General features: G+C 34.8%; 1 protein-coding gene across 1 annotated transcript in view; it reads left to right on the top strand.

Annotated features, from left to right (window-relative positions):
* LOC107082431 (complement C3-like) overlaps positions 1-20,917 on the top strand; it is a 25,897-nt gene extending 4,980 nt beyond the window's left edge. Inside the window, exons 12-43 of the mRNA XM_015371113.1 lie at positions 600-699; positions 830-921; positions 995-1,186; positions 1,272-1,427; positions 1,516-1,645; positions 2,439-2,507; positions 2,670-2,867; positions 2,955-3,066; positions 3,160-3,248; positions 3,333-3,472; positions 3,753-3,965; positions 5,223-5,280; positions 5,374-5,463; positions 5,616-5,822; positions 5,918-5,993; positions 6,110-6,269; positions 7,408-7,503; positions 7,685-7,835; positions 8,962-9,047; positions 11,480-11,557; positions 11,685-11,840; positions 11,947-12,009; positions 13,509-13,590; positions 13,725-13,773; positions 13,856-13,946; positions 14,308-14,397; positions 14,480-14,582; positions 14,708-14,797; positions 16,054-16,146; positions 16,256-16,339; positions 16,664-16,808; positions 20,679-20,917. Coding sequence (XP_015226599.1) covers positions 600-699; positions 830-921; positions 995-1,186; positions 1,272-1,427; positions 1,516-1,645; positions 2,439-2,507; positions 2,670-2,867; positions 2,955-3,066; positions 3,160-3,248; positions 3,333-3,472; positions 3,753-3,965; positions 5,223-5,280; positions 5,374-5,463; positions 5,616-5,822; positions 5,918-5,993; positions 6,110-6,269; positions 7,408-7,503; positions 7,685-7,835; positions 8,962-9,047; positions 11,480-11,557; positions 11,685-11,840; positions 11,947-12,009; positions 13,509-13,590; positions 13,725-13,773; positions 13,856-13,946; positions 14,308-14,397; positions 14,480-14,582; positions 14,708-14,797; positions 16,054-16,146; positions 16,256-16,339; positions 16,664-16,808; positions 20,679-20,820 — 3,681 coding nt within the window. The 3' untranslated portion in view covers positions 20,821-20,917. The remainder of the gene's footprint in view (positions 1-599; positions 700-829; positions 922-994; positions 1,187-1,271; positions 1,428-1,515; positions 1,646-2,438; positions 2,508-2,669; positions 2,868-2,954; positions 3,067-3,159; positions 3,249-3,332; positions 3,473-3,752; positions 3,966-5,222; positions 5,281-5,373; positions 5,464-5,615; positions 5,823-5,917; positions 5,994-6,109; positions 6,270-7,407; positions 7,504-7,684; positions 7,836-8,961; positions 9,048-11,479; positions 11,558-11,684; positions 11,841-11,946; positions 12,010-13,508; positions 13,591-13,724; positions 13,774-13,855; positions 13,947-14,307; positions 14,398-14,479; positions 14,583-14,707; positions 14,798-16,053; positions 16,147-16,255; positions 16,340-16,663; positions 16,809-20,678) is intronic.
* Positions 20,918-22,401: the final 1,484 nt, after the last annotated feature.

The raw sequence follows: 22,401 nt of genomic DNA, 5'->3' as shown, positions 1-22,401 counted from the left end.
AAAAATTTTTTTTGTGTATTTGAAATTGAAATAATGCATTGTTAACCATTTATTCTAGTACGTCATTCAGTCAAAAGTCAAGTTTTCTGTTGTTATATATATATATATATATATATATATATATATATATATATATATATATATATATATATATATATATATATATATATATATATAATATGTCTGGCTTTTTGATGGATGTTCATTATGAAACATCCCATGACAAATGGTTTCTTTTCCCAACAGAAAAACATATAGTATGAAATGATGAAAAGTACCAGAGTACAAAAACAAAAAGGGGTCAACCACTGCCTTGTTAGATAAAAATTTAAAAAGCAATCTTAAAAATGTATTGTAACACAGTCTGCTTTTGAAATAATTCCAAATATGGTACCACAATAGAAAAAAAAAGATATATATTATTCACTAGGTTATACATTATGATCAGGTTGTGGTTAATAAATAAATAAATATTGCAAAAAGATGCATTATGATACAATACAATTTAATTACGATACAATAGAGGGATGTACATTGTAGACAATGATAGGGAACTGAGCGCTTAGCTTAAAAATGACACGGTTACCTTTTGATTACAGGCAAAAACAAGTAAACCTGATCTTACGCCAGAGAGACAAGCATCTGCTGAGATGCAGGCTTCACCATATTTAAACAAGAACAAGAGGTACATCCATATAGGTAAGTCATAAAATAAAAACACCTTAGTCCACATGGAAAGAACATGTTATCTGTGGAGAAGAACTATGCATGTCATCAGCATGTTTTTTTTTTTTAGTTTTAAGTTTAACACTTTAATTTTCCATTGCAGGAATTGACACAGCTGAAGTGAAAGTAGGAGATAACCTGAAAATCAACCTCAACCTCAATAACCCACCACAAGCAAAGGATATAACATATCTGGTGAGAAATGTTCGACATGTGTCCTAATTAAACTAATTTTATATTTACTAATGTGTTATTCTATGAACCCCAGATCTCAAGCAGAGGCCAGTTGCTAAAATCTGAGCGGTACAAAACAAGAGGCCAGGCACTGATTTCCCTAATTCTTCCCATCACTAAAGACATGTTGCCCTCATTCCGCATCATTGCCTACTATCACCCAGAAGATAATGAAGTGGTGTCTGACTCTGTTTGGGTGGACGTGAAAGACTCCTGCATGGGATTGGTGAGACTAAAGCTGCAAATCAAAGCCTGGCAAAGCCTGTTGTGTTTATGTTATTTTAATCCCATGATATTTTCTTTACATATAGTTAACCTTGGAATCAGCAAGACCTGTTCCATCCTATGAACCTCGCAGGATGTTTAGTCTGAAAGTCACAGGAGATCCAGGGGCCACAGTTGGACTCGTGGCAGTTGACAAAGGCGTCTACGTCCTAAACAACAAGCACCGTCTCACCCAGAAAAAAGTATACAGTTTCTAAAAAAAGATGTTTTGTATCTTTGCCTTATGCGCTGTAACCCCAAGAGTGATCTATTTACCTCTGTATCTTAAAGGTTTGGGACGTCGTAGAGCAACATGACACAGGCTGCACACCAGGTGGTGGGAAAGACAGCATGAATGTGTTCTATGATGCTGGGCTGGTGTTTGAGTCAAGCACTGCTTCAGGAACTCCCTACAGACAAGGTGACTTATGTGCTCATGCACTCTCCAACACAAATATTACTCTGCTTGTTCTTTAAAATACTATTTTCTTTCTTTCTCTGTCAAATTAAAGAATCAAATAGATTTACAAACTGTAGATACATTAGATAGTACAGCGTTTAGCATGTTTGTTGTTAGTATTATGCAAAGAGTTTACATTTATGTTTATTCATGCCTCTTGGATAATCCAATGGAATATAACCTTTATATATTTCTTTACTTACTTTATATATTTCTTTACTTACTTTACTGTTTCACAATTTTTGTTATGGCAAGAGAAAAATGACCTTTCTGTCTGATTTTTGTTTTCAATCAAAGAAAGCTAACTTAAAATAGTAATATACAAGGTAGTTCTGTTTCCTTTGAGTTAAAGGAAAATTTAGGGCTGTATAATTGTGACTATTAAGTGCAGATGATGATTTTGTGGAAAACTTCTATAAAATTCAGTTAAAACAAAAGCTTTTCTTCAAAGAAGAAGGTTAAAATAGTGTGGTTAAAAAAACATTGTTATTTTTTTTTTCTAACTCTTCCAGCTGCAGATAAGTGTTGTTCGAAATGTAAATCTTGTTACAATAATAGGTGACCCACTCTTCATAATTTACCTAAAAAATGTGCCTCTTTATGTTGGCTTCAAGTCTAATATATAGTGATTGTTGTAGAATATGATCTGATAATGTTTTCTTTTAATATCTTCAATTTGTTTTTGAAAGAAAATATTTTGGTTGCAATTTAGCTCTAATAATTTCTGAAAGATGTGTTTTTTCTTCTATTTCAGACTTAAAATGCAAAGCGAACGCCAAGCGGAAAAGAGCCACAACTATCATGGATGTGAGAACGACCCTATGTAAGATTTACACCTCTCAACTAATCAATGACTAGATATAGTATCATTTAGTCAGGAATTATGTTTTTAAGCCTTGCCTGGATAGATTCATCTTTTCAAACAAACCTGTTTTCTGCTAATTAATATGTCTTATTTTAATGCATAAATCGTTTCTTTTCAAAGTGAGTCAGTATAATAATGAACTGCAGAGAGACTGTTGTTTGGACGGTATGAAGGAAGTTCCACTTTCGTATACCTGCGAGCAGCGTACAGAGTACATAGTGGATGGTGACGCCTGTGCTGAGGCCTTCCTGCAGTGTTGTACTGCGATGCAAACACAGCTGTCTGAGAAGAAAGAAGAAAACCTGCAATTAGCTCGCAGTAAGAAACAGGAACAAATTTATGGAGAAGATTGTTCTCAAACTCCTTAAAGAAAATGCAATCACACCATGTACAACCACACTTTAGGTGAATCCGATGACAGCTACTTGGACAGCAATGAAATTGTATCTCGAACCAAGTTCCCTGAAAGTTGGCTGTGGACCGACATCCAGCTTCCTGCTTGTCCTGCTGGTAACTGGTAAGCCATTAGACTCTTGCGCAGATCCCGAGTGCTGTGGAAGAACAGTTTGGTTCTTAAACTTCACGTCTGTTTTACCGTTCTGGGTTTCAGTGAGGCCACATCTTTAGTGAGGAATGTTCCTCTGCAAGATTCCATCACAACCTGGCAATTCACTGGCATCAGTTTGTCAAGGACACTTGGTACAGAGCCTGACAACAGCTTTTTTCCTTTTTAAATTCTGTCTCTCTTCTTGGGCCTAATTTTTTGTTTCATTTGCCTTAAAGGAATCTGTGTAAGCGAGCCGTTGGAGGTAATTGTGCGTAAAGAATTTTTCATTGACCTCCGGCTTCCGTATTCAGCTGTCCGAGGGGAGCAGCTTGAAATTAAAGCAATCCTTCACAACTACAGCCCAGAGCCTATCACTGTAAGTCGTAATATGGCAATAAAATGAACTAAAAACTTTAGCAATTGTAAAAATTATACATCTGATCGGTGGTCAATGCAAGCGTAATGAACCATTACACTTGCATTGACCCTTGCACATATATATATATATATATATATAATTATATATATATATATATATATATATATATATATATATATATATATGCACTGGATCCAACTTTAAATTTTATATTAGATAAAGCTACATATTTTCCCTTCATATTTCAGTCTTTTCTAAATTTTCTTTTGTCCTTAAGGCTCGTGTGGAACTGATTGAGGAAGAGAATGTGTGCAGTGTTGCCTCCAAGAGAGGGAAATATCAACAGTTTGTCAGAGTTGGCGCCCATACCACACGTTCCGTACCATTCGTCATTATTCCCATGAAGGAAGGGGAACGCAGCATTGAGGTTAAAGCAGCTGTTAGGGACTCATCCCTGAATGATGGAGTTCAAAAGATGCTGCGTGTTGTGGTAAGAAAAACAAAAGCCCTCTTTGGGTGGGGCCTTTCAGGTTTATCCCTGGTCTGTTACAGATTACATCCCCGACAGGCCGTCAGTTGATCTAATTTGTTTAAATTATCTCGATTACACTTAATGGAGACAATTAATTTGGTATGTTTGACAGCAGAAAGATGCTTGGGTAAACTGAGAAATGGAAATGTTCAGGAACAACATATAACAAAAGTCTAAAAAAAAACAGTATTACTTTATAAAGCATTTTTTATCTGCTGAGGGGAAAAAAGTTAGAACAGTTTTTATAGTAGAAACATTAAATGTGGACTTTCAGAATATTTTGACCATTATATGCTTTAGTTTAAGTGCTTATTTCTTAATTTTCACAATTATTTTCACCTATCTTCAGCTTTGTTATTCACAATAGTTGTGTTAATTTTCAAAACCAAAATCAAGATCTATGTAACACAGAAAAAAAAGCTGTAAAAGAAAACTTAAGCTTTTAGCTGAGAATATAGCTTAGAATTTAAAGAAGAGCACTGGGGTTACATGAAGGGCGAAACTCACACTCCAATGACTGCATTTATTTGAGTTCATTCAACCAGGACTTCTATTTTCAATAACTGGGAGAATAAATCAGGTAGAAATTTGTGTGAAGCAGAAACCTATAAGCTGGAGACCTATTAAACAGCTATCACAGGTTCAGATAAAAAGCACTTTATTTAGTCTGCCTGTAAATTCATCACAGTGATTACTGAATATCTGTGATTAAACTGTATTACAAGCTAGAAGGCGAAAGTTGGATTACTTCCATATTATCAGCTAACAGCTTCAGTCATACCCTCACCCTTCCCTGAGAAAAAATTGACAAAGCTAATTAATAGGGGACACATAACTTCTAAACACTAAGAAGTACATTATTTTTATTTTGCTTGTAAACAGAGCTTTCACAGGCATAAACCTCAAGTCATCATCCATATGATCAGATGGACCTCCTCGTTTAGGTTATGAACTAGAATTGATTGATTGATTGACTTTAATAATCTCACAGTAGAGAAATTTACTCAAAGGACTTCATTGATTCAGCAAACTAAATTACAGAGCTACTTATCCGTTTAAAAAAACAACAACAGAAAGACTGGATTTTGATTTCTTCGGGATTTTCTGCTGCTAAAACCTAATGGTATTCCTTGCTAGCATTCTTTTAGTTTGCTTTGCATTAATCGTAGATTTAAAAAATAAAAGGTTTCTAATATTTTCCCTAACTTTTTCCAGCCTGAAGGCATACTGATTAAATCTGCTCAAATTGTAACTCTAGATCCAGTTAAAAAAGGTATGTTTAAACATTAAAAAAGCATTAACGTTATTAGGGGTAGAAAGTTTTCTTTTATTTTCCTAATTCCATGTGATTTTTTTTTCCTTTCAGGAGGTACACAAGAGGAAACCCTAAACAGTAATATTCCCCGGAAAGATTTGGTACCAGATGCACCCACTAGCACACAAGTTTCTGTGACTGGTGGGTATAATTTTGTGACATTCATACCCATCATGTAAAGAAATGAACTTGGCATTTACCAAAGTAAAGGTTAAGAATCCACCTCCTGATAGTTGGAATGTCTGAATTTATTATCTCCCTGTAAATTTACCAATTTCATTGTGCTCATGCAGGCAGAGAACAGGTTTCTGGACTTGTTGAGAATGCCCTCAGTGGGAAATCAATGGGTACTCTGATCCGCCAGCCCGGTGGCTGTGGAGAGCAGAACATGATTCACATGACCCTACCAGTCATTGCAACCACATATTTGGACAAAACCAATCAATGGGAAGCTGTTGGTTTTGACAAACGTAATGAGGCTATTCAACACATTAAAACTGGTAAGGTAACATACAGTAATAGTTTGTCTTTCTGTGATTAACTAAAAAAATGTAGGTGTATTTGTGAATAAATGTATAATTTTCTATCTATTTAGGATACAAAAATGAGCTAGCATACCGTAAAAATGATGGCTCATTTGCTGTGTGGGCTAGTCATGGGAGTAGCTCCTGGTAAGCTGCTCAACATGAACATTATTATCAAAGTTATGGAGACAATACCTATCTTCTTGGTATTCTACTCACACCTTGTTTAACTAATCCTTTATTTTCTTTTTCACCTCTATAAGGCTGACTGCATATGTTGCCAAGGTGTTTGCTTTTGCTTACAACTTGATAGCAGTGCAAAATAGTGACATCTGTGGTGCGGTTAAGTTTCTGATCCTCAACGCTCAGCAGCCTGATGGCATGTTTAAGGAAATTGGAAAAGTACATCATAGAGAGATGCAGGTTAGTGCACTGCAATGTATATATATATATACTCTGAGTTCCTGAGCAAAACCCTCAACCCAACACTTCTCCCCAAGCGCCGCACAATGGCCCACTGCTCCCCAAGGGGATGGGTCAAATACAGAGAAGGAATTTCCCCATTGTTGGAAAAAGATTTACATTTTACATTTAAGTCTTTTTTTAAATCTTCTTTAAGAAACATTTCGATATCCGATTATTAATTAACTAATTCGGAAGAATAGTCTACAGATTAATTGAGTGCAGCCCATATATATATATATTTATATATGTATAGGTAACATATGTTATGGACATAGTTTTGACAGTGATGATAATTTTGCCTCTTGGCTTGCAAGTGGCCTTACTGAATTGGAAATTAGAGCTGGAATAAAAAGTTAAATCAGTAAAAATCTGGCCAAGTCTTCTGTACCCTGTCTTTTAGTGGCAGTTGTCACAGTTAGAAGCAATCCCATGATGAACAGTATTCTAGAAGAAAGTCTACAAACAGTGGTGATCTTTTGTCTCTAAACTGTGCCCTCTGCAGATGAGTATTTTCTAGACAGAGCTGGATTAATGAAAGACTGCCTGCAGAATTTTGTAGAGGGATTATTTTTTATAAAATAACACGACTGACATCAGTTTTTGTGCACTGCTTATGCCAGTGTGACCAACATCTCAAAACTTGCTGGTCAATGGGCTCTATGGACAACTTCAGTACTTTCAGAAGTTAAGACAGCTGCTTTGTTTCCTGTCTTTTGTCTTCAGGTTCCCTAAGCATGAAGAAGTTCCATGTTTAAGTTTTTTTTTTTCTAAATTAAATGCTATTGTTCCAAAAATCCCTCATCCAGTTCAATACATGACAACAAATAGTCAACAGTAGACTAAGCTGTTTGGCCAACCCAAATACTTGGTTATTTTGTTCAATGTGACACTAATTGAATAAAATGACTTTCCAACAGCATAATATGTATTGCCAAGAAGCTTTACAATGTATGAGCAACCAAACAAATTTCCTAAATTAATATTTCCCTACTGCAAAACTGAAGATTCACAAAAGCCCAGTGGAGTTTTGTTTTTTTAGACCAGGATTTAGACTATTAACCCTGACATGTCGGTGTTTGCATATTTGCTCATACAGGGTGATGTGCTCGGTGGAGATTCAGATGCCTCGTTCACGGCCTTCTGCCTAATTGCCATGCAGGAAACACGCACAATATGCGCCCCAAGTGTAAATGTGAGTACCTCACTGTCACGCAGTTTTTTTTCTAATTTCTTGTCATTTACTTTTTTTGGCATTATTTTTAACGGATGTTTGTCAAATAATCAAATTCAAAGCACTTTTTATGGCATTACAGGAAGAGAAATCAAAGGTTTATTTTTTACCTACTTGAATATTGTTCTCCTATTTTACCCAGAGCCTTCCATCCAGTATTGAGAAAGGAGTCGCCTACCTCGAAAAACGTCTTCCTTTCCTCACAAACCCTTATGCTGTTGCCATTACATCATATGCCCTGGCCAATGAAGAGAAACTTAACCGAGAAATTCTCTACAAGTTTGCTTCTCCTGGTATTGCATTACCTATTGACATACAAATGAGCTGCACACATACAAATATTATATATTTACGTGTGTGGGTGTGTGCGTTCTTATATTTAACACACTGGGGGGATAAACTACTCCTACTCATTGTGGGCCCCAGTGCCTGGAAATACTGTTTTTGAGTCAAAGGTCACATTTATGACAAAGGTGTGAATTGAGTTTAGGTTGGGGTTAGGGTTAACATGAACCTGTAAGGTTAGGGATAGGGTCACATGTAGGCTGTAGAAATGAATTGAATTCAATGGAAAGGCCCTACAACGATAGTGAGGCAAGTTTGTTTGTGTATTTATGTGTATATGAGACACACACCCAGTCATTTTTATTTATTTTATATTTAAATCTGTGCATGAAAGACTCATGTAGATGTGTAAGATAAAGCATACACATATGTTGTGTTACACTCTCCTTGTGGGGATTTTCCACTGACTTCTGTTCATATTGTATTTATTTCTCTGGCCTAACCATGACGCTTCATGTTTCTTATCAACTTATCAGATCAATTAGCTGCTGACCCTAATATTAGTGGAATCCATACCTAAACCTAACACCTGACCCTTACCCTAAATTAAACTTACCCGATCCCCAACCCCTAAACTTATCCTGACCCTAACCCTGACCCTTGCCCTAAACCTAACTCTGACCCATGCCCTAAACCAAACTTTGATCCTTGCCCTAAACCTAACTGTGACCCTGACTCTCAACCTAACCCTAATCCTTCCCCTAACTCTAGCCCTCCAAATTCGCACCGGCCCGTGCAATGCCTTTGATCCTCTAACCAACTGCCCTAGCCATCGGACATTGGTAGGGGGGAGGGTCATCAAGAGAGTGTCTAACGCCTAACAAATACCAAGACATACCTAACCCTAAACACAATTCACACCTTAGTCCTAAAACTAACCCTTAAAACCCTAAAGAAGAGAACCTTTCCTCAAGGGGTCCAGTTGTTGGTCCCTATAAGTACCGATAAGCTCCCAAAACGTAACATGTTTCTGGGAAATTGTATCCATATTGTAAGAAAAACATTGCCACACAAATCAATGGAGTAATTGTGTATGTCCTAAAATTCTTACAATTTTTTTTTTTTGTCTTTTAGAGTTAAACCACTGGCCTGTACCTGGAAAAAACACATTTACACAAGAGGCGACTGCATATGCCCTTTTGGCTCTGGTCAGAGCTAGGGTGAGGTTTTGTCCCACATTTCTAAAATATAATATACCGTAATATAGAACCATTATTATTTCCGTATACTTACATATCATGTATGTTTCAATCTATTTGCCAAATAAGAATTTATATTGTGCAAAGTTGTAAAAAGTGGGTGGCGTCTGTGCAATGGTGGAAAGCAGTTATTGCCCTTCCATTTTGCCAGTCTAGTTACTTGCCATAACAAAAGTTCCTTTTAAATTCATTTTAGATGGTTATAAGTAACGCAATAAACACAGGGGAAAGAGAATGCTTTATTTAATTAATAATATTAATAAATATATATGAAAGATTTAAAATGGAATTGGAATAGGACTAAATAACAATAACAAAACCTAAACCTCAAAAGCCAAACTTATGCACCAATCAAATTATAAACTAGTAAAGCACTCTGAGAGCTAAGACTTACACCAAGCAGCAAATTTTGCCCCATATTGTGACTTAAACTAAAACTAGCTCATGATCTGGATCATTACGCAATTTAAATGAAGTTATCCTTACATGAAGTGCACCTCTAATAAAAAAAATTCCCTTAAATCCTTTCAGAAGTTAATAAATAAGGCACAGCGTGTGTCTGCAGCCTCTGGTGTCTGTTCTGCTCTCACCTTCCTCATTCACTCTGCTTTCTTCTTGGAGCTGCAGACTTTTAGTGAAGCATGGCTCACCTTTTTGTGTTGTGGTCTTCAGTGTATTCTTCTTTCGGAGTCCAATGCTGAAGCTGTCAATAGTCACTGCTGCCACTCCTTAGTTTAGGGGGGAACTGCTTCTTCCACCAAAAATGTTAAAGAATCCTTTAAAAAATTCCTGCATCCTGATAAGGATTGTTCCTTGGACTGAGGTGCACTGTTGGACTGTTAGACACAAACAAAATGTTAATGGACTCATAAATATAAGTTAGGAAGTAAAACATTTTTCTGTATTTCTTCTACTTGAGTCATAACTGTGGCTAAAAGGAGAACCTGCGGCCTGATAAAGAACAGTTTCAAATCGTTTTTATCACCTAGACTTGATGTGCAGGATTACTTCTGTATGTATTTGGCACAAACTGTTTTGTTTAACTGATTTAAAAACACATAAATCCTACTCAAGTTAGAGAGCAGAAAATATTTGTACTTATTTTAAAGTAATGAGCGGACATGAAATAAATTTCTCAAGAAAGATTTAAAAGATTTTTGGTGAAAAGCTTCTCGATTACTCTGTCACTGATAATATTGTCTAATGTAGAGCTTCAATACTAAATCATTAAATCGAACCGAAGAAATGTAATTCAGATATTTTAAAACTGATCTAAAATTAAAACCAATAAAAAGAGCTTAGTCATAAAATAACAGAAATAAACATGAAACAAATAAATTCAGTGCTTATGGGAGTTTAGTTATTACTGTATCTAATATGTATGTTTTAGAAAAGGGTTAAGTACCTCAAGTAATAAGATATACTGACTTGTCTCTAAGTGATTTTCTTTTACAGTAGTTACTCAAGTAATGTAGCTAGCAGAGGTGTCACATGAAAAGAAACTTTCTTACTTTACTTAAGTAGAAATTTTGGCTATCTATACTTTTCTGGAGTAATTATTTTTAGAGAAATTTTTACTTTTACTTCTTACTTTTTTTTTACAATTGCCTCTACTTTCTACTGCATACATTTTAAAAATAGACTTGTTAGTTTTGTTTCATTTAAGCTCATTTACATTATGGCCTGTTGGTATTAAAAAAATCAATAAAACCCATCAAAATAATTAGTTTCATCCAGATAATTCATTTCTTTGTTGTTGGACTCAGTGCTGCACCAAAATAAATAGTTGTTGAAGATTATACAAAGTAAAATTTGACACTTTAACATTAGCTATAAAACTAGGAAAATTAAGTATAAGGAAGTTATCATCCAGAATTTTAGAGAAATGTTCCTTTAAAAGGGTTTTGCATTAACCAGTATAAGATTTAAAGCATCTCTCCTTAACATTTTTCCTGCATTACTTTTACTTTTATACTACTTTTGGTAGTTTTAAAAATGGTACTTTCACACTTTTACTTGTGTAAAAAGCTTCAGTTGATGCTCTAACTTCTACAAAAGTGTTTTTATAAAGTAGGATTTATACCTCTACTTGGGTAATAAAAATGTATACTTTTGACACCTCTGGTAGCAAATTATTACCAGCATCTGCTGCTTTGTGAATTCAGTGCACGTAAAGAAAATAACTGGGGAGACAGAAATGATATACCACATAGAATTTAAGCAGTTTTTTGTCAAATATCTTGCCTTTGGCAAGAAAGATATTCAGTGTTCCAAATAGTCAATTTAACCCCCTTTAAAAGAAGGATATATTCAAGAATATATTCATTAAATAGAGGTTTTGCTATATAATGCTGCTATCTAGATAAATTACTGTTTGTTTTCTTTCAATACAGAGGTTTGAAGATGCGAGACCAATCGTTAGATGGTTTAATGACCAGCAGTTTGTGGGTGGAGGCTATGGATCAACTCAGGTAACTGTAACTCAGGTCTACTTTTAGTTTACTGTATGCAAACCTCTAAACATGTTCTAAGGAAATTGATGTTGATCTACTTAAAACTGAATTTTTCTCCCTCTCTTTTGTTATACTTTATTCCCAGGCAACTATTATTGTGTACCAGGCTATATCAGAGTACTGGACTCAAGCTAAAGAACCAGACTATAATTTAAATGTTGACATCTTGTTGCCAGGAAGATCAAAGCCTGACAAGTACAACTTAAACAAAAACAATCACTTTGCTACAAGGACATCTAGAGTAAGATCATAACATCCTCTCTACATTTATGATAAGCTGTGAGTTTTTTTTTTGTTTTTTTTCTCCTTTCTTTAATGTTTGATTTTTCAAATTCATATTTTAACAGATCAATGACATAAACCAGGATGTCAAAGTTAAAGCCACAGGAACAGGAGAAGCAACAGTGAAAGTAAGTAAATTTTTTTAATTCCAGACATGTATTAATATATATTTTGAATAGTTAGCTAACTCAATGAAATAGTTAAGATTAGGGCTAAAACAATTATTCAGATTAATCATGATTACCGGTAATTGATTATTGAAATAATTGTCAAATGATTTAGTAATAGATTAATCCGTAACTGGAGTATAGACTGTAAAACATGCTTTTAGCCTATAGAGTAACCCACTTAAAGCAGTTATTATATCAAATAGTTAAGACTAGGGCTAAAACAATTATTCAGATTAATCATGATTAATTGATTATTGAAATAATCGTCAAATGATTTAGTAATAGATTAATCCGTAACTGGAGTATAGACTGTAAAACATGCTTTTAGCCCATAGAGTAACCCACTTAAAGCAGTTATTATATCAAAATTGTAAGAAATATATGAATATTTTGCATTTAAGATAAAAAATAAATAAATTTTCATCTGTCAATACACTCTATCCAGAACTCCTCAAGTGGAGAAGTTTTAGTTTCACCTGGTTTAATTTAGTAAAAAATGTTCTTCGAGGAACCTTTTGATATCTAATTATTAATCGAAAAAATTTGCAAAATAATCATTATTTGCAGCCCTAGTTTAGACACAAAACAGTCTTACCTTTTCCTCCTGATTCATTTATTCTCATTTATCAACAATGAACAGACAACAAATATAAAGTTCTTGCTTGTTAGGATTCTCAGTCATCCATGGCAGTCATTCCAAAAAGGTTAAAAAAGTTAAAAAAATCCACTGGACTATGTTTTCCAAGTTTGAAGATGTTTCGCTTTCGCTTAGTGTTGAGTTCCAAGCTTTATAGAGTAGCCCAACAAATCTTAATCACATTTTATTCCATTAACAAATCAATTTTTGTTGGTTTAATGCACCTTTGTCTAAAAGTCTTTTGGTTTTTGACAAAGACCTGCATTTCTTTTATGATGACGCATATGTATGAACTGTTCAAAGAGTGAAATATGGAATATTTAAACTCCTGAGTTTGAAAGAGGGTATTATTTGCTTATTCTTTGCTTGTTGCTTATTTTGATAAAGAAAATGGAAAAGAATGTATTTCTATTTCTGTAAAATTAGGAACAACTGTAGTGGCGCTGTGCTGGAAGAAGTGCTAATATATGGCTGATATTTCTTGTAGACTAGAAACACAAGAAAATCTGGGAAGAAAGGCGTTATTTATTCAATCAGTTGATTATGTTAATGTTCAGTAGTACTTGTTTAATTAATTTTAACAGAAATGTAAGGGGATATGATATGACCTAAACTATACATATTTAAAATGTTTTATCAGTATTGACTATGTCAATTAGGATTTGTATCTAAACATAATTGCAGGTCAATTCTATTTTTTGAAATAATAAAATTTAATAAGTAATACATTTTTTTATCAAATAGTTTAAAAATAAAGCATAAAATTTAGACAAAAATCATCTTGCAACATAGCAACACAATGTGACTTTTTATGTTACAGATGGTGTCACTTTATTATGCTATCCCCAAAGAAAAGGAAAGTGACTGCCAGAAGTTTAATCTCTCCGTGCAACTCATCCCAGGTAATCTGGTATACGTTTGTTCTATTCATGAATTTGGTATTTATTCTGTGTTTTTTGTAAAACAATAAAAATAAAAAATAGCATGTTGTATAAAGATGCATTGTTTATGTGGATTTCCTCTTTTGTTTCTGCAGAAAAAATAACTGATGATAGCAGGACATACATGCTTAGGATAGATGTTTTGTAAGTACCGTACGCCAAACCTTGGGAAGTTCCATAGGTCGATGTGAATTTATCCAGATTACTCTGAACATTTTACCCACAGGTATAAGGACAAGGAGAGTGATGCAAAAATGTCTATCTTAGACATTGGCCTGCTAACTGGATTCACTGTTGAAACAAAGGACCTGGACTTGGTAAGATTTTGAATGGGATTCACACAGTTAAATCCAGTCATTTATACTGTATACATGTTTAAAAAACACAGAATCAAACACACACTCTCTGAGATTAAAACCAAATCAAATCTGATTTTTTAAAGTCAGATAACATAAATTGCTTATGCTTACTAAATGCTAGATTTATGTGGGAGTTGTTTTCACTGCAAATTCAGAGGTTTACATTTTCTTATTTTGGTGAAGCCTTAATAAGTGTTCCTTCCCAAGGAACACAGGATGGCATGATGATATTATGATGAGAATCTCTAAAAACAAAAGTCTTTGCCATAGGATGTCTTTGCAGGTTGTACACTGAGTGTGTGTTTAAATATTTCTGCAGTTGTCTAAAGGACGCGCTCGCACCATTGCAAGATATGAGATGAATACAGTTCTGTCAGAAAGAGGTTCTCTTATCATATATCTGGACAAGGTAAAAATTCATCTTCTTGTCTTTTTAAATAGATGTTTGCTCATTCATCAATGTGCCATTCTTATTTCAAATCCATTTCTAGGTTTCCCACACACGACCAGAGGAGATCAGTTTTAGGATCCACCAAACAATGAAAGTTGGTGTTTTACAACCAGCAGCCGTGTCTGTTTATGAGTATTATGAACGTAAGTGTAAGGATTTCTATTGTCATTTTAATTTTCCTTATCCCATGTTCTTGTTGAATGACCCTAATGCTATTCCTTATTCACTAAGAATTATTTTGTACCTCTATGTATGTATTTCATTCCAGAAATTCCTTGTGTGAAATTTTACCATCCTGAGAGGAAGGGTGGAAAACTGCTGCAGCTTTGCAGAGATAATGAATGCACCTGTGCAGAAGGTAAACAAGAATGGTCTTTATGTAGATTTTAGGAAGAACAACAACTCATTTACTCCCCAAACCTCAATGAATTTTATATACATTTTTAAATGACTTACAAAAAACAAATCATAATTGTGAAGTGTAAGAAGTTAGATAAGTTCAATTTTAATTTTAAAAATCTGAAGAGGGTGGAAGGCAAATTCATTTAGCCCAATCTTTTTCTGACCAATAAATACCACCATGTGCAACCGACTGTTTTAAACTTTACCCTTTTTTTAATCATCTTTTGTGAGGGTCTCAGTAATTTCACTCAAGACATAAGTGAAGACACAGAAAATACAATCACTTACACTGACAACCACACCATTCACAACTATATGGTGCCTCTGCAGAAACTGTAGATTCCAAAAAAGTTTACAAAAACAAAAAAACACTGGACTTTGTTTTCCAAGTTTAAAGACAGTTCTCTTTCCATCCAGAAAGAAGCTTTCTCAATTCAAAATGTGTGGAGTATCGTTGAGTTCCTGGCTTAAAAAGAGCGGCCCGAAAAAAGGCCTTGTTATGACCTTCAGATCCACAGAGATCCACAGCTTTGGTGATAGAATATTTCTAATAGGTCTGATTATTAGTCAGCCTGTCCATAAATCTAGCCTGTATTGAAGAATTAGATATAAAAGACTCTGTTAAAAGGTCCAAAGAATTTTTGGTGCCAGTTTGTCTCAAGCCATGTACAGTAGATGCAGTAGCAAAAATGCTAAAGACAGGGTTCTCCTAGATAAGACAAAAAGAGATGAGATAGAAAATATATTATTATTTTTTTGGCCTATATGGAAGTGAACTCATTGATTGGCAAAAAACTAACTTTGCCCATTAGCTTGGGCAGAGTTAGCACTAATGTGAAGCATTATAGTGGCAGCTTCATGTTGTGAGAATGCTTTGCTTTATGAGGTCCTGAGAAGTTGACCTTATTGTGCATTCCAAGCTACAGTGGATTGGTTTAGATCAAGGTTTCTGGTCCTCAAAGCAAACTGTCCTGTACGTTTTAGTTGTTTCATACCCCAAAAAAACTCTACTTGCTTTTAATATGAGAATGCATAAAATGCAACACTTTAAATATAATACAGATATCCGCAAATTTTTGATGGTTTATCATATATGCATTGATATTTTAAAATATTTAATTTAAAGACATATAAACTGAATTTGATTAGCAGTCGTCCTTTGTCATAGTCATTGATGTAAGAAATACCATCATCTCTTGATTTTTCTTTCAGAGAACTGCAGTATGCAGAAAAATGGTCACATTAGCAATGATGAGCGCACAGCTAAGATCTGCGAAAGTACAGAAACCAGCAAAATAGAATTTGGTAAGAAACAAGTGTTTCGCAGTTAATGAAAATTCTAATGAAAGGAACATCCTTTTTTATTCATCCCTTATACCTCATGAGCTCAAATCTGCATATTTTGTGTTTACAGCTTACAAGGCTATGGTGGAAGGAAATGACTTTGGGTTGTCTACAGACTCTTACACAATGCGCATAGTGGAAGTTATTAAAGAAGGTGGGTATGGATGCTTATTTAACTTCTCAAATCTTTTGATACAATTTTCACAATAGCTCTTTACAGTAAAGAAAATACTGTTGACCTTTTGTTAAACTTAAAAACTTTTTAAAATATAGCAATTGGCATTTACCAAGATAACAGGGTCTCTTTTTGCCCTCCTCTTTCTACAAACAAATTTTAGAAAAACTTATTTCTGTATACAGAATTTATTGTTACTTTTGACTTGCAAAAATCAAAGCTGCATGTGTCTCAATCAAAGCCCTTCAGTAACCTGAGAGGCCTTTTCTCAATCTCTCTTCTTGTTCTACCATTTAAACACAGGAAGTATTGATGTTGATCCTGTTGGTAAACTGCGCACATTCCTCAGTTATCAGCACTGCAGAGAAGCTTTAAGGCTGGGAAAAGATCAAAGTTACCTCATCATGGGATCATCCAAAGACATTCACAGAGATGACCAGAAGCAAACGTAAGTGAAAATATGACAGCAGCAATACTTCTGCAGTTTCATACAGTGTTCTCGTCAGAGGATTAGACTGATTCTCTTGAAATGTCATAGTACCTCTGAGCTTTAAATAATTTATTTCAAGGTTTGTCTGTTTTTAAAAAGATCAAATGGCAATACAGAATAAAATAAACCTTTTGATAAATAAGAGCTATGCTGAAAAGATTATCTAAAATAAGTGCATTTGCCGTTCCTTTGAGCCTACATACCCCTGTTTAAATACCAGATGTATAAAAATATCAAGAAGACAAATTATTTTACAATGTTTTCTACCTTTAATGTGATCTATAACATGTACATGGGAAATGAAAAACAAACTGAAACTTTTAAAGGGGAAACATGAAATAAAAATATTTTAAAAACCTGGTACCCCTCTCGCTCCTAGACAGCTGGAGATAGGCACCAGCACCCCTTTCAACCTCACTTGGGATAAGCATGTTGGAAAATGGATAGATGGTTGCAGAAATATGCACACCAACCCACCCATCCATGTAATTTATTGGAAATTGTTTTGCATCCTTCACCTGACTGAAATCTCTAAATAATATGATCCTTTGATGTTTTGGAAGTATTTTTTAGGGTTTATTTATAACACAGATTACTCTCCTCCATGCCAGCTGCTCTAACTGTAATGTGGCCTCCTGACGCTAGTCTTAATTAATGAGAAATTAGAAATGAAACACAAACTTGGACAACAATTTGGCAACAGCAGTGGTTCCAGGAAATGTTGACAGGGGTGGCCAGGCAGAAACCATTGTGCACTGAGAGGTGAACAAAAACAAATAGGTACCAAAACCAATTCACGGTCAGACTATGTTGATCACAATTAACCTACATCTATATTTTCCAAATAAACCACTGAAGAGAGTAGGTTTTAATGAAGCCCTTCCTGATAAAGCTACACACATATTTATACATTGGTGCTGTTCAAATTAAGTTATGGTTCCACAAAATATATGCAATAAATTGGTTGGGCAAAGGATCTTTATAATAATTACATAGAAAACCTTTAAATGACAGCAGAGGCCTACTTTAGCCCGTAAAACATTTTTTGAATTTTGACACTTTTTGGTTAAAATATGAACATAAAAAATTTCAAAATTGGACATTCTACATGATGGAATTATAAGGTGGAAGAGGTGGAAATTTCATTTGGAAGACACGAGGTCATTTTTAGGTACAATATTATTTTTCATTGGTTATTTCAAACAATCGGAATGTCACAACTCAAAACAGAGGACCCAGTGTTCGAGGCAGTCTAGATAGTGGGATTATTAAAAAAGGCATTTATTGAAATAAAAAGACTGTGAATCTGTAGTAGCAGCAGCTAGGGCATCTGAGATAGGAAACTCTGGTGAGAGAAAACACAGGTTAGTGACCAAGATTACTTGATGGAGGATGAGAAGAATGCATGAGCCACTAACCAGAGAACGAGGTTGATACCAGCCGGTTGGCTGACAAGACGCAACTGTAGCCGCACGGAGAGTTCCAGATGCCGAAGCCTTGAATGACACAGAACTGAAAGGGAGATCAGATCCGAACAGATGAAGGAAGCGTATCCAGAGGGCGAAGTCAAGAGGCACATCCATTTTCAGTCCATAAGAAGCAGGTGCCTGAAGACCGGTCAGGCAAACAGATCAAAACAGGGACAGGCAGGCTCAAAGATGCAAAGACAGAAACGGGTCAGGATCAGGATCAGGATCAGGACCAGAACACTATAAGCAACACTAGAACAGTGTTTTTTTTGACAGCCATCTTAGATTTAGTTTTAATCTTAATCTTCAGGACGAAAACTATTATTCGTCTTAGTCACATTTTAATCTTTACAATATGTGATAGTTTTAGTCGGTTTTAGTCAACTAAAACTTAAAAAGGTTTTAGTATAGTTTTAGTCAGTTTAATGTTGCAAAAAAAATTTAACCTTTACAATTTTTAATAACAACCAGATTCTTTACCAGACTGACAACTCTTGCCTAGGTGCTACATTCGCTGGAGTTACAATTCTGCCGTGCAGCTCAACATTGCTGTTGGGCAGACAATTTTTTTGTTGTCTGTCCTGTTGGGCAACTTTTTTTTAATTAATGCTCTACTTTATAAAAAAAAAAAATGTCTCACAAAAGTTGTGAAAACAGCAGATCTTGCTCAAAACATCATATTGGTTAATATAGCAGACAGAAAGGCTGCAATGAAGGAATGGTTTTAGACATTCAAGGTTTCCAGCCCAAAGCAAACACTTCCTGATCTACTATGAATTATGCATTACACACAGATCAATAAAATCTTAATTTCTCAAAAAGAAAAAGAAAAAAACAAAAATAATCTTCTTTCTACTTTGACAACTTTTGCTTCATTTCTTCAATTTACCGCTTGGTTACTGCTGCTCAGTGGTCAAAGTAGATTTAAATTCACAGGGTTTTGATATAAAAAAAATAAAAGTACAGAGAGAACCTACATAATAGCCCTGTAATGCCATGGTAATCCAGACCTAAATTGAATGAATATGCTAACTAAAATGTTGAAATATTTAAAGGAAACAGAAAATGTTTTAATGACAATTCAAGGAAACGAATCAAAAGTGAAGAAAAATGAGTAACCGACCTTCCAGGCAGGAGGATGTCTAGTGGATTTGACATGTTGGCGCTGTTGCGTGAGGAAGACTGTTATTGACCACTTTACGTTGCGTCTGATTGGTTTATATTGTGTAGAGCCTTCAGTGGTTGGTTAGATTTAGACATGAATTGATCTGGGATTGGTTACCTCAGCCTGTCAGTCAGAGGTGAGTTTTTTTAACTAAAGCAGGCCCTATCAAATGAGAATTAAATGAGGAAATATGCATGAGAAGTGTCATGTATGGCACGAAAATGCATGAAAATGGGTCAAACTTCATGACCAAACACAATACGTGGATTTTAGCAGCCCTGCTATGACCCACAGCTTGAGCTGGAAGATGTGGTTACAAAAATGCCTATTAACCCACCAGAACAGCTGAATCTTATTTGGGGTTTGGATTAGTGACAGGTATGTGCTGACTCCATTTTATTGGTTAAAGGTGAACACACCCATAACAGGGTGTGCACAATTGTGCAACCCTATTATCTCTGTTGTTTATTTTTACTTCACTACCCTGAATAATCTCTTGGGGGGTTTGTAATTGTTTTTTCAAGGTTTTAGATCACATGAAAGGTTGAAAAACTTGTAAAGTAATTTATATTAATGTATTTTTTGTTAAATTACAAGAATCTAAAATTTAACCAAAAAATCTGTTAACAGACTGAATATTCTGACCCTTAAAATATGTTTTTTTATAGATATACCACTTTTAAAATGAAATAATGGAGATCATTTTTTTTTTTGTTTGTTTGTTTGTTTATTTAAAGTGCACAAATCTTACTTCACTGATAGATCATTTTACTCACCTTCCTAAATCCTGAGCAAATATTTTAAGAAAATTTTACTTTACTTTAACCAAGTTTTTTTTATAGCGTGGGTTTCCTCTTAATGCCATCTGATGTATATACTACATTAATCTGCAATTATATCTGGACCAATTTTTCACCGTATGTCTCCTGTATTCATCACATTTCACATTTATTTGGGTCTGTGTCAATTAAGAATATAGCTTTTTATTTTACTTTCCAGCTGCTTGCACAAACTCAGTTTTAAACAGCAAAACCTTTCATTGTTTTGAGTATTGTATGCTGTAATAAAAAATAAAAAAAACATGGAAAAATAAAGGATGAGTGCAGTTGCTCATGCTGCCATCCTGATAGATTTTCTACTGGGAAGTATTACACTGCTAACTTGGATTTTTTTTAAAATCACTGTTCTTCTTAGGTTTCAGTATGTGCTTGGGGAGAGGACTTGGATTGAGTACTGGCCCACAGAAGCAGAATGCCAGAAGGCAGAACATCGACCTACCTGCATGGGCATGGAGGAGATGGTCGATCAGTACACCACTTTTGCATGTCAACAGTAATTGCACCATTGGAACCAACTGTCATATCAAATTTTTTATTTTTGCAAAGTGTGTAAAAGTTGGCATGAATTGATTGTACGAGACATAATAAAGTGTGTTAATTAAACTTTTAATGGTACTTTTTGGCCAGGAGTCCCTGCTTTTAATGATATTCATATGCACCAGATTTTAATAGTATATTTTCCCTTTTTTCATTTACCAGATAATTATTTATTGATTTCTTTCATCCCTGAAAATTGCTAATACATTGTTCAAAATAATAACTTTAAGAGGAGGAGACAAATGTAAGATACAAAGAGCAAACAAATCCAGTCAAAAATTGTGACACATTTAGGGTCTGATCCTCGGAGCCTTTACATGCCTTAGAGCACATGCAAACTTGTTTGTACATGCAGAGCAGATCTTCAAAGAAGGTACCAAGGGATTTGCATTTGCAATTCAGCAGACTGTGCATGAGGACCTTTTTTTGTGTCTATGCCTGTATCAATATGTTTTTTTTTTTTCAACAATATCTTTATTAAGTTTTATACATATATTTCACTTGTACAAAAAGACGGTTATCAAAACAATAGCATCCAAAAAGTGAACAGTTAAAATTTCCACAAAACATTTCACATACTTCACACACTTAACAACATTAAATAAAACTAAACAAAACAAAACACACTCAACAACATATATCAATGCAGCAGATTTAAGTTATTTGAGCTCTTTGACGTTCAAGAAACTCTATTAAGGGATTCCACACAGTCTCAAACTCTGTAGCCTTTCCCCTGGTGATATAAGTCAGCCTTTCTAGCATCACACAAGATGTCATCTCCTTTATCCACTCATTTATCGAGGGCACACCCATTTTCCTCCAGGACAGAGCAATCATCCTCCTCGCCTGTAGGAGGCCAAAATCAATTAAAGTTGACTTGTTAGGAGTAACAGCAAAGTTTTTTGGATATATACCGAGTATACACATTTCTGCCAGGTGAGGTATCTTCACTTTAATGATGTCAGATAAAGTCAGAACAATTTCTTTCCAGTATTTTTTTATATCTGGGCAGTCCCATACGCAGTGATATAGAGTACCCTTTCCTTCCAAGCACTTAACACATGTGTCTGGCACATCAGGAGACCACTGATTGATCTTAACCGGGGTAATGTAAGTTCTCATGAGCCATTTGTATTGTAATAATTTCATCCTTGAGTTGATGGATTGTTTTTGGGCTTTAAAGCATGCCTTTTCCCAATCTGCCTTTTGTATGTCTACCTTAATATCTAGTCTCCATGCCTCTAGCCTGTCATCTGTGGACTCTTTATCATGGGACATCAAAACTGTATAAAACAAAGAAATCAGTTTCCTCCCCTCCAGATGTCGAAGCGTAACTTCTTCAAGTTGTGACAGTGGTGGTTCATCTATTACATTCTTATGTTTCGATAAAATAAAATGTTTCAGCTGTAGATATTTAAAAAAAAAATTTCTGGGAACGTTGTGTGTTTGGCACATCTGATCAAATGTACAGAGTTTACCGTCTATATAAAGGTCCTCTATTTTTTGTGCACCATTACCTGCCCAGATTTTGAATCCACCAT

The sequence above is a fragment of the Cyprinodon variegatus genome, unplaced genomic scaffold (assembly GCF_000732505.1).
Source record: "Cyprinodon variegatus isolate N-32 unplaced genomic scaffold, C_variegatus-1.0 Scaffold54, whole genome shotgun sequence".
Classification (NCBI taxonomy): Eukaryota; Metazoa; Chordata; class Actinopteri; order Cyprinodontiformes; family Cyprinodontidae; genus Cyprinodon; species Cyprinodon variegatus.
Note: the sequence above shows the minus strand (reverse complement) of the source record. Positions and strands in the feature narration are given on the sequence as shown.